Raw genomic sequence first — 14,546 nt, 5'->3', positions numbered from 1 at the left:
AGATTTGCATTTTAGAAATATGGTGCTGACAACGGTGTGGAGGACACATTTACAAGCAGGGATGACTGGCGGCAGAGAGGACAGAGATAAGGTTTTTGCACATGGCTGGTAAGACTGGAAATGGGTCAGTCTTTACGGTGAGCAATTTGGCAGTACTGTCAGAATTACAACAGCATATGCTTTTTGATTCTGGAGTTCCATTGCTAGGAAATTGTCCCATTGATATATTAGCCCTGTGTGAAGTGACCTGTGTACAAAGATGTCCTTTACAGCCTTGTTTACAATGGCAAAAGATAGGGAACTCTTTAATGTCCATAAATAGGGGGACCAGCAGTTTAATAATAATAATAATATATCTATACAATGGAATACAATGGGCAGTGGAAAAAATGAAGAAACGCTCTATGTGCTAATATGAAAAGATGTCTAGGATATGTTACGTGAGAAACATAAGATGCAGAAGTGTGTGTATAAGCTACTACCTTTTGTGTAAAAAATGCCACTGGAAGAATACAGGAGAAGCACTCTGGCAGGGAATTTAGTAGGGGAGATAGGAGGAAACCTTTTACATTTTCTTATACATCATAAATGTAATACCTATTCAAACAATAAAATGTCAAATTAGGTACATTTAAATCTTTGAAAAGAGTATATTGCTGGCTGGGCACGGTGGCTCATGCCTGTAGTCCCAGCCCTTTGGGAGGCTGAGGCGGGTGGATCACGAGGTCAGGAGATCGAGACCATCCTAACTAACACAGTGAAACCCCAGCTCTACTAAAAAAATACAAAAAAAAAAAAATTAGCTGGGCTTCGTGGCGGGCACCTGTAGTCCCAGCCACTCAGGAGACTGAGGCAGGAGAATGGCGTGAACCCGGGAGGTGGAGCTTGCAGTGAGCCAAGATCACGCCACAGCCTGGGCCACAAAGTGAGATTCTGTCTAAAAAAAAAAAAAAAGAAAAGAAAACAAAAGAAAAAGAAAGAAATGAAAAGAAAGGAAAGAAAAGAAAAGAAAAGAGTATATTGCCACAGCTCAGGCAAAAGGTGCTGAGACCCTGAGGTGAAGCAGTGTCAGTGGGTGAGGAAGGTAGGGGCATATTTGAAAGTGATTTAGGTTGTCAGGTCCCAGATATGAGACAAAAAAGATTGAGGGAAAGTTGCTAGATTTCTGATTTGAGTGCATAAATGGTATTATCATTTACTGAGCTGCAGAATCCAGGAGATAAAGTACGGATTTGGTGGGGGTAGGATGGAGGATTGGAGACCAGGAGATATGCAGAGGGTTATTTGAGGGGACTGTGAGACCTCCAGGTGGAGTTGAAAAATGGGGCTCAGAACTGCAGATATGAGAGTCATATTTGCAGTTGGTGAGTTGACGCCGTAGGAGTGGATGAGATCACTCCTGCAGAGTATGTAGAATGAGATGAAAAATGCCTTAGACAGAATCCTGGAGCAAACAATTAAGAGGGGGTATGGTGGAAGTGAACGCAGAGAAAAGGCCTGTAAAGGCAAAGTGAAGGGTAATAAAAGAACCAAGGGAAGATGGCATAGGAGAAGCCAAGAAAGCAGGATTTCAGGAATGAAAGAGTGAAATACTATAGAAAGTGGTCCAGTAAAGATGGATAGAAGATAATCCATTGGCGTTAACCACATGGGGGATTCTGATGAGCAGTTTCTCTCCTTTTTTTTGAGACAGGGTCTCATTCCTGTTGCCCAGGTTGGAGTGCAGTGGCACCATCACAGCTCACTGCAGCCTCAGCTTCCCACCAAGTGATCCTCCCATCTCAGCCTCCCAAGTAGCTGGGACTATAGGCATGTGCCAACATGCGCAGCTAACTTTTTGTATTTTTAGTAGAGGTCTTGCCATGTTGCCGAGGTTGGTCTCGAACTCCTGAGCTCAGGCAATCCGCCTGCCTCTGCCTCCCAAAGTGCTGGGATCACAGGTGTGAGCCTCCGTGCCTGGCCACTGGCAGTTTCAAAAGGGTGCTGGGAATGAGGCAGGGAGCCAGGTTATAGTAGGCTGAGTGGGCAGGTGGACAGGAGAGTCCACTACTCATTCCAGAAGTTTGGAGAGAAGGAAACACAGTAGGAACCAGTGATGGAAAGTTAGGAAGGCTTTTGTGGTAATGCTGTTTTTAAAATGGAAGAGATGGAATGCTTAGGGCACTATACTCCTTGTTTGGCTATCCATAGGCCTGTAAAACCTGGCCTGAAGACAGAAACAGGTGCAACATTTAAAGCAAAAGCCCATGGCCAAAGCAGATGAAGTCATCCTTCTTTTTTGAAAACAGCAGTGCCCTCTGGAGGCAAAAAATGCATCTTGTCTGCATTTTAGGATGCAAAGGATTGTACTAGACCTGCTGCTTTCCCTTGATGAGTAAGAATAGGGATCTGATGCTGTAGATGGTTGTACAAAATTTTTCTATTGCAAAGACATTAGAAATCATTTAGCAGCCTAAACATAGCAACAAGTGTGAGCAACTGTATCTTTAAGCATTTTCGTCATCACTCTTCTAAAAATTCATAATCTTTAATTCCTACCTATTAGATGGAAAATCATTACAAAGTATTTTTTCCAAGATTTTCTGACTTTTAACCAGATATGCCCCTATCATTAGGTCAAGGATATTTATCACAAATTCAGTAATACACACCCCTCACAGGCACAAGTGGCATTTCCTCTTTCTTCAGACACTCTCCAGGGGGCTTCACTCACTCATAAGCTCGGTCTTCCTTACTGTTCTTTGAATGTTGTTCTCAGTCTCACCACTTTGTTATCATCCTCTTCTTCTAAATATGTGAAATCCTCCTGCATTCTTCATTGCCAGGCTCTAGTCTCACCTCCTCTATAAAGCTTTCCCTGTTCCAGGCCGTAGAGCATTTTCCATTCTCTGAACTGGCATTATGATTTCCATTGGAACCCTTCTTGGAAAGGGTAGAAGGTAAACAGTAACAACAACAGCAAAACAATGTGTACATCGTTATCAAGGAAATTAAGAACTGTTCAAAATCAGAAATCATGTTTGGTCCTCCTACAGTATATTCTTACTGAGTTTCCTAAGATTCTGGCTAATGTTTATTGCATCTTTCTAATTCATTCCTAGAAGTGGACCACTGTATCTGGAAACTACAGTCTATGCTTTGAAGTGCAAAAGAGAATAAACATTTAAAGACTCCCCCGGGGACCTGGAGGATGGACTTTTCCACGGTAAAAAGCATAAATGTGTATATGTCATGAACCTTGATCAGCACATGAATACTTCTTTCTATAACAGCAAGAAATCTGGGGTGTTCACTAATACCGGACATCCTCATCTGCTTTTAATAGCCCAATAAAGTTTTCTCCTATCTCCCTTCTTGGGAAATGGGGAATCCATATGCTAATCTAATCAATAGTGTCAACTTGAAGCTGGATGATTTTTCAGAATATTTTTAATTCTCTTAGCTCATTTAGTGATTCTGCTTTTTCAGGTTGGGGTAAGGAGAGTAATAGAGGATGAATGAAATGAAGGGAATAGAGAAAGATCAGATTAGAAGTCACTTACTAAACTTGAAAATTCCATATTAAGGCTTGTGCCATGACAAAAGCAATTGAAAGTGTATCCTTGCTGGTGGATGAGAGACAGAGCTGATGAGGCTCACGTCCCCAGGTCTTCTGTCTAGAGAAACCCCATGAGCCTTTGGAGATTGGAGTCTATGTGAGAGTTTGGGGTCATTTTGGTCTGTGACTTTTGGGCCTTTTAAAGTGTTAATCTTTAACCCTCATCTCATTCTGAATTAGAATGAGATGCACTGAGATGCATTGGCGGTAGCTAGCGCCTGTAATCCCAGTTACTACAGAGGCTGAGGCCAGGAGGATCACTTGAAGCCAGTAGTTCGAGACCAGCCTGGGCAACATAGCAAGACTCTGCTCATCTCTAAAAATGTAAAAACAATTAGCTGGGCATGGTGGTGCATGCCTGTAGTCCCAGCTATTCAGGAGACTGAGATGGGAGGATCGCTTGAGCCCAGGAGTTCAAGGCTGCAGTGAACTGTGATTGCACCACTGCACTCCAGCCTTGGTGACAGAGTGAAACCTTGTCTCAAAAACCAATAAAATTAAATTTAAAAAAAGAAATGCATTGGCCCCTAGGGAAATGGCATAGGGCAATGTTTGCTGGCACATTTAGTATTTTAAGTGTTTTGGACATGCAGATTTTTAAAAACACATGCTCCCCTCCCTCCCAAACGCAGTGCTTTGAGCAGGATTTCCATTGCATTGTGTTTACTAGGGTGTATTTGTTATCAGTAAGCTGTAGTCATTGCACTTCCATTTTTTAAGAAAGCCATTCTCATTTTTCACAGGTTGCCGGAGCAGCAGCTTACAATGAAAAATCAGGTAGGATTACCTCGCTCTCACTCTTGTTTCAGAAAGTCTTTGCTCAGATCTTTCCTCAGTGGAGAAAGGGGAATACATAAGGAGAATGTTTTCCCTACAGGTGCTCAGGTGCGTGACTGCAGATCCTTGTGGGGACCCCCGCACATATTTCAGAGTTGGTGTGGCACCAGCAGGCATGATCTCTCAGGGCCCCCACCATTCCTCTCCTTTGCCCATAAATGTGAGACTCTTTTAACGGGAGCCTACAGCTGAAATTGGCCAGATGGGGTGGCCAACTGATTGTCTCCTTGCTCAACGAGTGCTATGCAAGCTAAATAGTTCTTGCCTAATTCCAGGGGTGCCCCATTAAAGATTTTCAACCAAAGCTCAGGCCAATAGGGCCTTACTACTCAATTCCGGCTTTGTTTGGGTATTTGAGGCCACAAGAGGTCTTTCTAGGAGACTCAGATTAGAAATGGGAGTTGATGCAAAATAAAAGTAATTGTCACATTTTATCTATTTTAGCATGCACATTTTTTTTTCACATTTTAACATTACTGAAATAAGGTAGTATATCTTTTAACAATTGATGGTATGCCCCAGTTTAGTTAAAATTTTTTCCCTTTCTCAGAGGCATTGTAATAACAATGTCTTAGACACCATGAAATACGGTGGTGTCCCAAGCTGGGTCCTCTGGGAAGCAGAATTTGAGATGGAATTAGGAGTGCAAAAAATTCACTGTGAAAGGTAAAGAAAGGAAGCCAGACTGAGCAGACTAACCATCAGACTGTAATAAGAACCTGACAGTCTCTGCGAGCCTCAGATTGACTGTTAGAGGTGTCCCACGTTGGGCATAAATGGCCTTGCTCAGCTACTGATGGAGGCTACCCTGAGAATAGCATGACCTTGACTGAAAGCTGAGATGAACCCTGAGGGGCTAGCAGCTGGAGGCTGTCAGCTAACTGTATTTCCCACTTCATAGCCAATTGCAGGGAGATCTGAGTAGCACATCTTCTTGTGTGCCACATACAGTAAATAATTTTTAGTCAATTAGTGTTAATTTCACCAAAATTGTGCCAGACTAGAGTATCATAAAGAATCATTTACTGAACTGAAGTAGACATTATCAATGCTTCACTCATTGCCTGGTCCAATGTCTTCCCCTACTCCTACTCACCAGGTAACTGCCTCAATCAATGACCAATAGAAGTTGGGTAGGCCAGGCGTGGTTGCCTTTTTGGAGTCACCCAGGTGGGCAGATTGCTTGAATCTTTTCGAGCACTTTTGTAGGCCCAGGTGGGCAGATTGCTTGAAATCAGGAGTTTGAGACCAGCCTAGGCAATATGGCGAAACCCCATCTCTACAAAAAAAAAAAAATACAGAAATTAGCTGGACACGATGGTGTGGGATGCTGTGAGCCTGTAGTCCCAGCTATTCAGGAGGCTGAGGTGGGAGGATGGCTTGAGCACAGGAGGCAGAGGTTGCAGTGAGCCAAGATTGCATCACTACACTGCAGCCTGAGCAACACAGTGAGACCCTGTCTCAAAAAAAAAAAAAGAAGTTGGATAAATATCCCAGCTCCTGTGGTTACTACCCCACCAGTGATATAACCCTGAGGCACAAGATCTACACTGTTTCCCAGTGGAGTTAAGTTCCATCTGCCTAGTTACACGTGCTTTGTTCATTTGTCTTACTTTCACACCCTGCCCTCCCCACCCCAAGGCCCTAGTATTTCCTAGGATCACCTCCCAAATAAACTACTTACATTCAAATCTTTGTCTCAGGGTCTGCTCTTAAGAAAACACAAACTTAGATGCTGACAAAAGCAAAAAAGTTATAAAACCTCCACCTATTTTGGCTCATAATTAAGTCCCTTCCAATACCTGTGCCCTAAGCATGGGTCTTTCTAAGCTCTCCACTTTTATATATATTTTTTAAAATTCATGGCCCCCATATACATAGTTTTCCTATCATCATCACTGCATCATAGTAGCTACCACTTATGGAGTACTTAATATATGTCAGGCACAAGAGTATGCACTTTATGGGTGACCCATTGAAAACTCTTAGATGTTCTTAGTCTGATTATATGTCTAGTTGAGAAGAAGAATCACGAAGGACAATAGATGAAGTTCATCTCTCTTTTGCACATAGGAAACACAGTCTCCTGGTATGAAGTGGGATTACAACCTTTCAAACTGTGATTTTTTTTTTAATCTTCTTTTCCAGGAACTGATGCTGTTGGAGAAAAGTATAGTTCGCGAATTCCCATTAACCAGAATGACTTCAAAATTTTTAAAAATAATGAGCGTCAGCTGTGTGAAGTCCTCCAGAATAAGTTTGGCTGTATCTCTACCGTGGTCTCTCCAGTTCAGGAAGGCAACAGCAAATCTCTGCAAGTGTTCAGAAAAATGCTGACTCCTAGGATAGAGTTATCAGTCTGGAAAGGTGACCTCACCACACATGCTGTTGATGCTGTGGTGAATGCAGCCAATGAAGATCTTCTACATGGGGGAGGCCTGGCCCTGGCCCTGGTGAAAGCTGGTGGATTTGAAATCCAAGAAGAAAGCAAACAGTTGGTTGCCAGATTTGGTAAAGTATCAACTGGTGAGATAGCTGTCACGGGAGCAGGGAGGCTTCCCTGCAAATGGATCATTCATGCTGTTGGGCCTCGGTGGATGGAATGGGATACACAGGGATGTATTAGAAAGTTGGAGAGGGCCATTGTAAGCATTCTGGATTATGTCCTCTATAGAAATACTCACATTAAGACAGTAGCAATTCCAGCCTTGAGCTCTGGGATTTTTCAGTTCCCTCTGAATTTGTGTACAGAGACTATTGTAGAGACTATCTGGGTTAATTTGCAAAGGAAGCCAATGATGAGTAATTTGAAAGAAATTCACCTGGTGAGCAATGAAGACCCTACTGTTGCTGCCTTTAAAGCTGCTTCAGAATTAATCCTAGGGAAGAGTGAGCTGGGACAAGAAACCACCCCTTCTTTCAATGCAATGGTCATAAACAACCTGACCCTCCAGATTGTCCAGGGCCACATTGAACGACAGACGGTAAGTCTTTGTTTCTAGTCTCTCAAACTGGCACATGTGATCCTTGAAAGTTAAATTATTTTTAAGTATACACTACGCAACACTACGTAGAAACCATCTTGTTTGGATTAAGAATATGAGCCAGGTGCAGTGGTACATGCCTGTAACCCAGCTACTTGAGAGCCTGAGGTTGGAGGACCATTTGAGCCCAGGAGTTGGAGGCCAGCCTAGGAAACATAGCCAGGCCCCATCTCTTTAAAAATTTTCATTTTAAGTTTTTTTACAATAGGCTGGTCATGGTGACTCATGCCTGTAATCCCAGCACTTTGGGAGGTCGAGACAGGAGGATCACTTGAGCCCAGGTGTTCAAGACCAGCCTGAGGAACGTAGCAAGACCCTGTCTCTCAAAAAAAAAAAAAAAAAAAAAAAAATTTCAGGGCATGTTGATGTACATCTGTAGTCCCAACTACTTTGGGAGGCTAAGGCAGGAGGCTCAGTTGAGTCCATGAATTCAAGGCTGCAGTGATTCCTGCCAGGGCAACAGAGCAAGACTTTGACTTTGTCTCTAAAAAAAAATAATAATAATATCGCATTCAGGGCCAGGCCATTTTAATTTGAATACCAACCTTGCTATTTTTTTAGCTGGGTAACCCAAAGCAAGTTACTTTATCTTTAGTTCTTCATTTTCCTCATTTGTACAATGAGGATAATAATAGCATTTATATCTTAGAGCTGGGATCAATACACATAAAATGCTTAGAGTAGTGCTTGATATGTAATAAGTATTTATTATTATTATTGCTATTGCTATTATCTTAGGCACCCTGAGGAATTAGAATAATCTTTGATCCCAAGGAACCTAAAGTCAATTATATTCTTCACTGTAAAAATATTCTTTATTTGAAAAATCTCTCTGGGGAGAAAAACGATCTCAACATTTCTGAAGCAACCTATCAACAGTAAACAAAAATAATACTTAAGAGTATGTAAATTTGTGACATACAAAAAAGAGTGGAGTATAGTGGACCAAGAAAGATTGCTTCAGAAGGTATGAGTTTTGAATCTGATCTCAAGTTTCAATGGTTATAATCGGCAGGAGGGGAAGCTTTCTGGGTGGTCAGAGTGACCTGATCAGAGAGATGCAGAGGAATTGGCAGAAAATAATGGGCTTGACTAGAGTCAGGAGACACAGGAGGAGCTCTAAGTCATAGTCTATGTGTTTATACACAGAACATAACTCTGCCAGGGGCTGTGGAGAATACAAGGTGCAACTAAGCGTTTAGCTGGGGGTCACTGGGCACAAAGGCGAGGACGCTAACAGGGAGAGGGAAGGAGTCAAGGTAGTGGTGAACCTAGGTATTTCTGAGTTAGTGCAGCTCCCCTGCTAGATGGAGAGCACCTTAAAGATGGAGATCTTGGCCTGTTCATCCCTATAGTCCCAAGGCCTGGTCTGGGCATGCATCTAAGGGTTCAGCAAATTAATGATAAATAAGTGGAGGGGGTAGGAGGGAGAAGGCACCACAAGAGAGGGTGAGAATGAATATAAGGCTATATTCTTTTTTTTTCTTCTGGATCAGTGATTTCACACTTAAGACTCCTGTGACCACAATCAAATAGACTTAGACATTGGTAAAACAAACAAACAAACAAACAAACAAACAAACAAACACTTATTGCCTATAAGACAATTAGAGAGAAGACTAGGGGAGTTCATGAAATGAAATATTTGAGAAGTCATTAACACACAAATTTAAAATTAAAATGGAAGCATTCTAGTTGACTAACTTATCCCTTTAACTGAATTTTTTAGTGTATATTTATTGCCAGCAACATTAGGAACATTACAATTTTTAAAGGGTGTTGGTGCCCCCAAATTGCAAATTCTAATTGTGCTTTCGAAGTGAAGCATTAAGTAACATCAGTGAAGAAGTACCTGAGTTACCCTGAAAGGGAGCCAAAGTCAATAGAATGATTAGGGGAATTTGGGCATGGGGGAAGGAAGGACACTATCATTTTTAGCACAGCTCTAAGGGTTAACTAGGAGGTGATATTGTCTAACGTACAGCTAATGTATATGTACAGTCTGTTTCTGAAGAGAGAGATGAAGAACTTGGTTGCACATAAGATGGGTGGGTGAGTAGGAGGTCTGAGGACCTGACCAAGAAGAGGGCCTACTTTTCATTGAATATCTTTTTGTCCCATTTGGAGTTTCTTCAACCATGTAAAGTTTGTTATACTTTAAACCATAAAAACATTAGGAGATGGAAATATCCCAAGAAATTTTATTTCCTATTTAAAATGAGACAAAACAAAAACCCATGATGAAATAGCAAAAAGTCATGGTGGTCAGGCAGAGATGAAACCATTTATTCACAGAGCTTAAAACAAATCACAGGGAATACTCGGAATCTAGCCATCTGGGAAGTGTAATCCAGCAAGGGGCAAACAGATGTTTGCAATGAAAATTATATCAGCCGGGCCGGGCGCAGTGGCTCATGCCTGTAATCCCAGCACTTTGGGAGGCCAAGGCTGGTGGATCACGAGGTCAGGAGATCGAGAACATCCTGGCTAATACAGTAAAACCCCGTCTCTACTGAAAACACAAAAAATTAGCTGGGCCTGGTGGTGGGAGCCTGTAGTCCCAGCTACTCGGGAGGCTGAGGCAGGAGAATGGCGTGAACCTGGGGGAGGTGGAGCTTGCAGTGAGCCGAGGCCACACCACTGCACTCCAGCCTGGGTGACAGAGCGAGACTCCATCTCAAAAAAAAAAAATTTAAAAATTAAAAAAAAGAAAATTATATCATCCGTACATGTTCGTAATTTCTGAATTACGTAACTCAGCTTCATTCATGGCAATCAAATAATCGCTCTTTGGAAATACGAGTTTCTATATATTAATAATGAAATTTTTTAGAAATTAGGGTCTTCAAAGAGTATTTTTCGAAGCTCTTCAGGGAAGTAAAATTTAAATTATTCATTTAAGAAGAAGAAATTTAACAATGAATCCTACCCTTTCTTCCCTTTTCAGGCAGATGTAATTGTTAATTCTGTAGACCCACGTGATATTACAGTTGGACCTGTGGCAAAGTCAATTCTACAACAAGCAGGAGTTGAAATGCAATTGGAATTTCTTGCCACAAAGGCTAAACAGTTTCAACAGTCCCAGTTGGTACTGGTCACAAAAGGATTTAACTTGTCCTGCCAATATATATACCATGTACTGTGGCATTCAGAATTTCCTAAACTTCAGGTAAGTTTAAAATAAATGTGTCTTTATTTAGCTCCATAGTCTATATAGTCTTTTTTTTTTTTTAAACAAATTTCCATCATTTCATTACATTCATGAAATATTTTGTCAAGTGGTATAGTCCTCATTTTTTAGCACACCTGTGAATACCAGAAATACTGAACAGGTACAGTTGCCATAAGTTATCTTAAGAAGTTTGATTTAGGTCTGGCGCAGTGCCTCATGCCTGTGAATCCAGTGCTTTGGGAGACCAAAGTGGGAGGATCACTTGAGCCTAGGAGTTTGAGACCAGCCTGAGCAACATAGCAAGACTTCCATTTCTACCAAAAAAAAAAAAAAAAAAAAAAAACAAAAAACAATTAGCCAGGTGTGGTGGTGCACACCTGTAGTCCCAGCTACTCAGGAGGCTGAGGTAAGAGGATCACTTGAGCCCAGGAGATTGAGGCTGCAGTGAGCTGTGATCACACTGCTGCACTCTAGCCTGGGTGACAGAGACTGTCTCAAACAACAAACAAACTAAACAACAAAGAAGTTTAAAATGTTGCCTAACCCATGGCTAAATTTTAAGTAGGCATGCTACAGATAGACACCAAAACTACTACTCCTTCAGTCTGAACACTGGTTCACCCCAACATACCCAGTGACCTCGTCGGCCTTTTCCTAAGTAGGCAAGGGATTCAGCCTCTCATGTCCCTCCATGTGTTATATTCCTGGAGCAGCTGGGGTTCCCCCTCCAGCATCATTCCAGTCAAATCTATTACCTGAGGTCTCTTCCACTCGTGCCTGCAGTGGAGCCTGGCTGTCTAGCCCACTCTCCACTGAGGCACATAAAATACAAGCATTAATGAACTCAGGAGGCAGAGGTCGCAGTGAGCCGAGATCGCACCACTGCACTCTAGCCTGGACGACAGAGTGAGACTCTGTCTCAAAAAAAAAAAAAAAAAAAATAGTCATTAAAGAATAGGAGGAACCCACTCAGATGGTGAAAAGAGGGAAACTTAATCCCCTTCTCTGCCTTTGTCTTTCTTCTTCACCATTTCTGGTTCCCTCTTGAGAGCTCTCTAATCCCAAATTGGTCCTCTAGTCTCCCTCTATCCCTCAGTTTTCCAAAGTCCTTCCATGGGCAACATTCCTGTATTATTTTGATGTTAACAGTTGGTAGAAGTTTAAATCTGCCAAAAATGTTAGCATTTTTCCAAGAGGAATTACATGATAGATCTTAATGACGTTGAATAAGTGCTGCTTTCTTATTTTAATCTCGATATCCTTTACGAAAATTCAATCCTCTTTACGTTGACCTGGAAGGGGTAGGTGAATGGGGTAAACTGATGGTTGGCTCTCTGACCTGGGGGAATGGGCAAGACTACATAAACTGGGAGAAATTCTAGTGCCCACATGTCCTGAATAGCACAAGATGGCCACTCTATTGCTTCAGTTTCTCACCACCTAACCTTATAGCCATAGTGGGTTCCCTCTGGAGTGGGACCTTTCCTGTCATGTGAGGAGGCAGGGACACGAACCCTGAGGGAGAGTGGAGGTGGACATTGTAAAATATGGGCAGGATCAAGGGGTAAGTGGAGTCTTGTTCTTGACTCAAATGCTCATCTTAAAATTGTGTTTTCCTACAGATATTAAAACATGCAATGAAGGAGTGTTTGGAAAAATGCATTGAGCAAAATATAACTTCCATTTCCTTTCCTGCCCTTGGGACTGGAAACATGGAAATAAAGAAGGAAACAGCAGCAGAGATTTTGTTTGATGAAGTTTTAACATTTGCCAAAGACCATGTAAAACACCAGTTAACTGTAAAGTTTGTGATCTTTCCAACAGATTTGGAGATATATAAGGTAAGTTAATATCTTAGAAATGTCCTACAGTTCATTCATTCATTCATTCATTCAACAACATCTGTTTAGTATCTACAATGTAAGACTTCGGGCTAGGTGCTGTACAGTGTAGTGGTGTTCTAACTTGGTGAAGTTTAATTTTTACAGATTGTCTACCTCTGAACTAGTAAAACATGTCATTATAGATGGCTGGGCATGGTGGCTCACACCTGTAATCCCAGCACTCTGGGAGGCTGAGACGGGTGGATCACCTGAGGTCGGGAGTTCGAGACCAGCCTGACCAACATGGAGAAACCCTGTCTCTACTAAAAATACAAAATTAGCTGGGTGTGGTGGTGCATGCCTGTAATCCCAGCTACTAGGGAGGCTGAGGCAGGAGAATCACTTGAACCTAGGAGGCGGAGGTTGCGGTGAGCCGAGATCACGCCATTGCACTCCAACCTGGGCAACGAGAGTGAAACTATCTCAAAAAAAAGAAAAAAAAAAAGAAGCCATGTTTACCCTACTACCTAGCTTTGGTCTTTCCTTTTATTGGCACTTATTCTTCCCTCTGCTCCTTAAAGGTAAGCAACCCTCTAGTTTCAGTGTGGTGTCCTTGCCCCTCTCTCATCTCTCTCCCTTTAAGAACACAACTGTTTTTTACAACTTCTGTGAAGTCCTGTCTTCTTAGCCAATCCTCTCTCATTTCCACTTGGATATCTGACTGTCATCTCAAATGCAGTGTATTTAAGGCAAATTCTTTGTCTTCTCTCTCTCTGTCTCTCTCTTTTTTTTTTTTAAACAGATGAGGTCTTGCTCTGTTGCCCAGGCTGGAGTGCAGTGGCACAATCATAGCTCACTGCAGCCTGGAACTCCTGGGCTGAAATGATCCTCCCTCCAGCCTCTTGATTAGCAGGCACTACAGGCACATGCTACCATGTCTGGCTAACTTTTAAATTTTTTGTAGAAAAGCAGTCTTACTATGTCACCCAATCTGGTCTTGAGCTCCTGGGCTCAAGTGATCTTCCCATCTCAGCCTCCCAAAGCTCTGGGATTATAGGTGTGAGCCACTATGCCTGGCCTGTGTTCTCAATCAGTTTTCCCTCTAAAATCCCCATCAGTCTCAACTTTGCCTCTTACTGGCTATATAACCTTGGGCAAGTTAGTTTACTTATCTGTGCCTCAGTTTCCTCATCCTTAAAAAAAGGATACTAATTACCATCTTATGGAGCTGTTGCGAAGATGAAATGAGTTAATACAGTCAGGTGAGGTGGCTCATGCCTGTAATCCCAGCACTTTGGGAGGCCGAGGCAGGCGGATCATCTGAGGTCAGGAGTTTGAGATCAGCCTAGCTAACATGATGAAACCCCATTTCTACTAAAAATACAAAAAATTAGCCAGGCGTGGTGGCACATACCTGTAATCCCAGCTACTCGGGAGGCTGAGGTGAGGCAGGAGAATCGCTTGAACCCAGGAGGCGGAGGTTGCAGTGAGCCAAGATCACACCATTGCACCCCGGCTTGGTCAACAAGAGTGAAACTCCCTCTCAAAAAAAAAAAAAAAAAAAAGTTAATACCTATGAAACACGTAGAGTAGTACCTAGCACAGAGTAGAAGGTAGCTGTTATTATATCAACTGTAATGAGCTGTAGTTCACTGAGTGCTGAATCGTTACTAAATTCAGTGAATTGTTTATCTTTTCTTTCCAATTTCTTTAACAGCATCAGTATGCCTGTCTAGTTTTGCCATGTCTCCAGTACTGCCCTCAAATTCAACCCATTCTTTTTTAGCTCATCTGTAGGCGACCTCAGAAGGAAATCAGCCGTTGTCTAACATGTCTGGGGTCCCTGTGTTGGAGGGGAGCTTGTCTTATGGGTCTGAGTGCACTTCATCTCAGCTTTTTGTTTGGGTGGACAGATCAAGCTGAGTTCCTAACATGTGAATAAACTGTGATATATTCAGCGTAATTAATATATATTGCAGTGCTGTTCTGCCTTTAAAGTACTGACCATCTCTGCTTTATTCTCACTTAGCTGGCATTTTCGAGAAAGACTTTAATGATGTTAGGGAAGAATA

The 14,546-nt window shown here is 42.2% G+C and overlaps 1 protein-coding gene across 2 annotated transcripts in view; it reads left to right on the top strand.

The window, feature by feature from the left end:
* The window catches only part of PARP9 (poly(ADP-ribose) polymerase family member 9), a 37,077-nt gene that overhangs the window by 1,504 nt on the left and 21,027 nt on the right, over positions 1-14,546 (top strand). For both annotated transcript variants that reach the window (XM_023214683.3, XM_023214675.3), the window contains exons 2-6: positions 3,102-3,205; positions 4,342-4,375; positions 6,584-7,419; positions 10,427-10,648; positions 12,274-12,492. In XM_023214683.3, coding sequence (XP_023070451.2) covers positions 3,191-3,205; positions 4,342-4,375; positions 6,584-7,419; positions 10,427-10,648; positions 12,274-12,492 — 1,326 coding nt within the window. In that variant the 5' untranslated portion in view covers positions 3,102-3,190. The remainder of the gene's footprint in view (positions 1-3,101; positions 3,206-4,341; positions 4,376-6,583; positions 7,420-10,426; positions 10,649-12,273; positions 12,493-14,546) is intronic.

Source organism: Piliocolobus tephrosceles, chromosome 2 (assembly GCF_002776525.5).
Source record: "Piliocolobus tephrosceles isolate RC106 chromosome 2, ASM277652v3, whole genome shotgun sequence".
Taxonomy (NCBI): domain Eukaryota; kingdom Metazoa; phylum Chordata; class Mammalia; order Primates; family Cercopithecidae; genus Piliocolobus; species Piliocolobus tephrosceles.
This window is presented reverse-complemented; position numbering and strand designations above follow the sequence as displayed.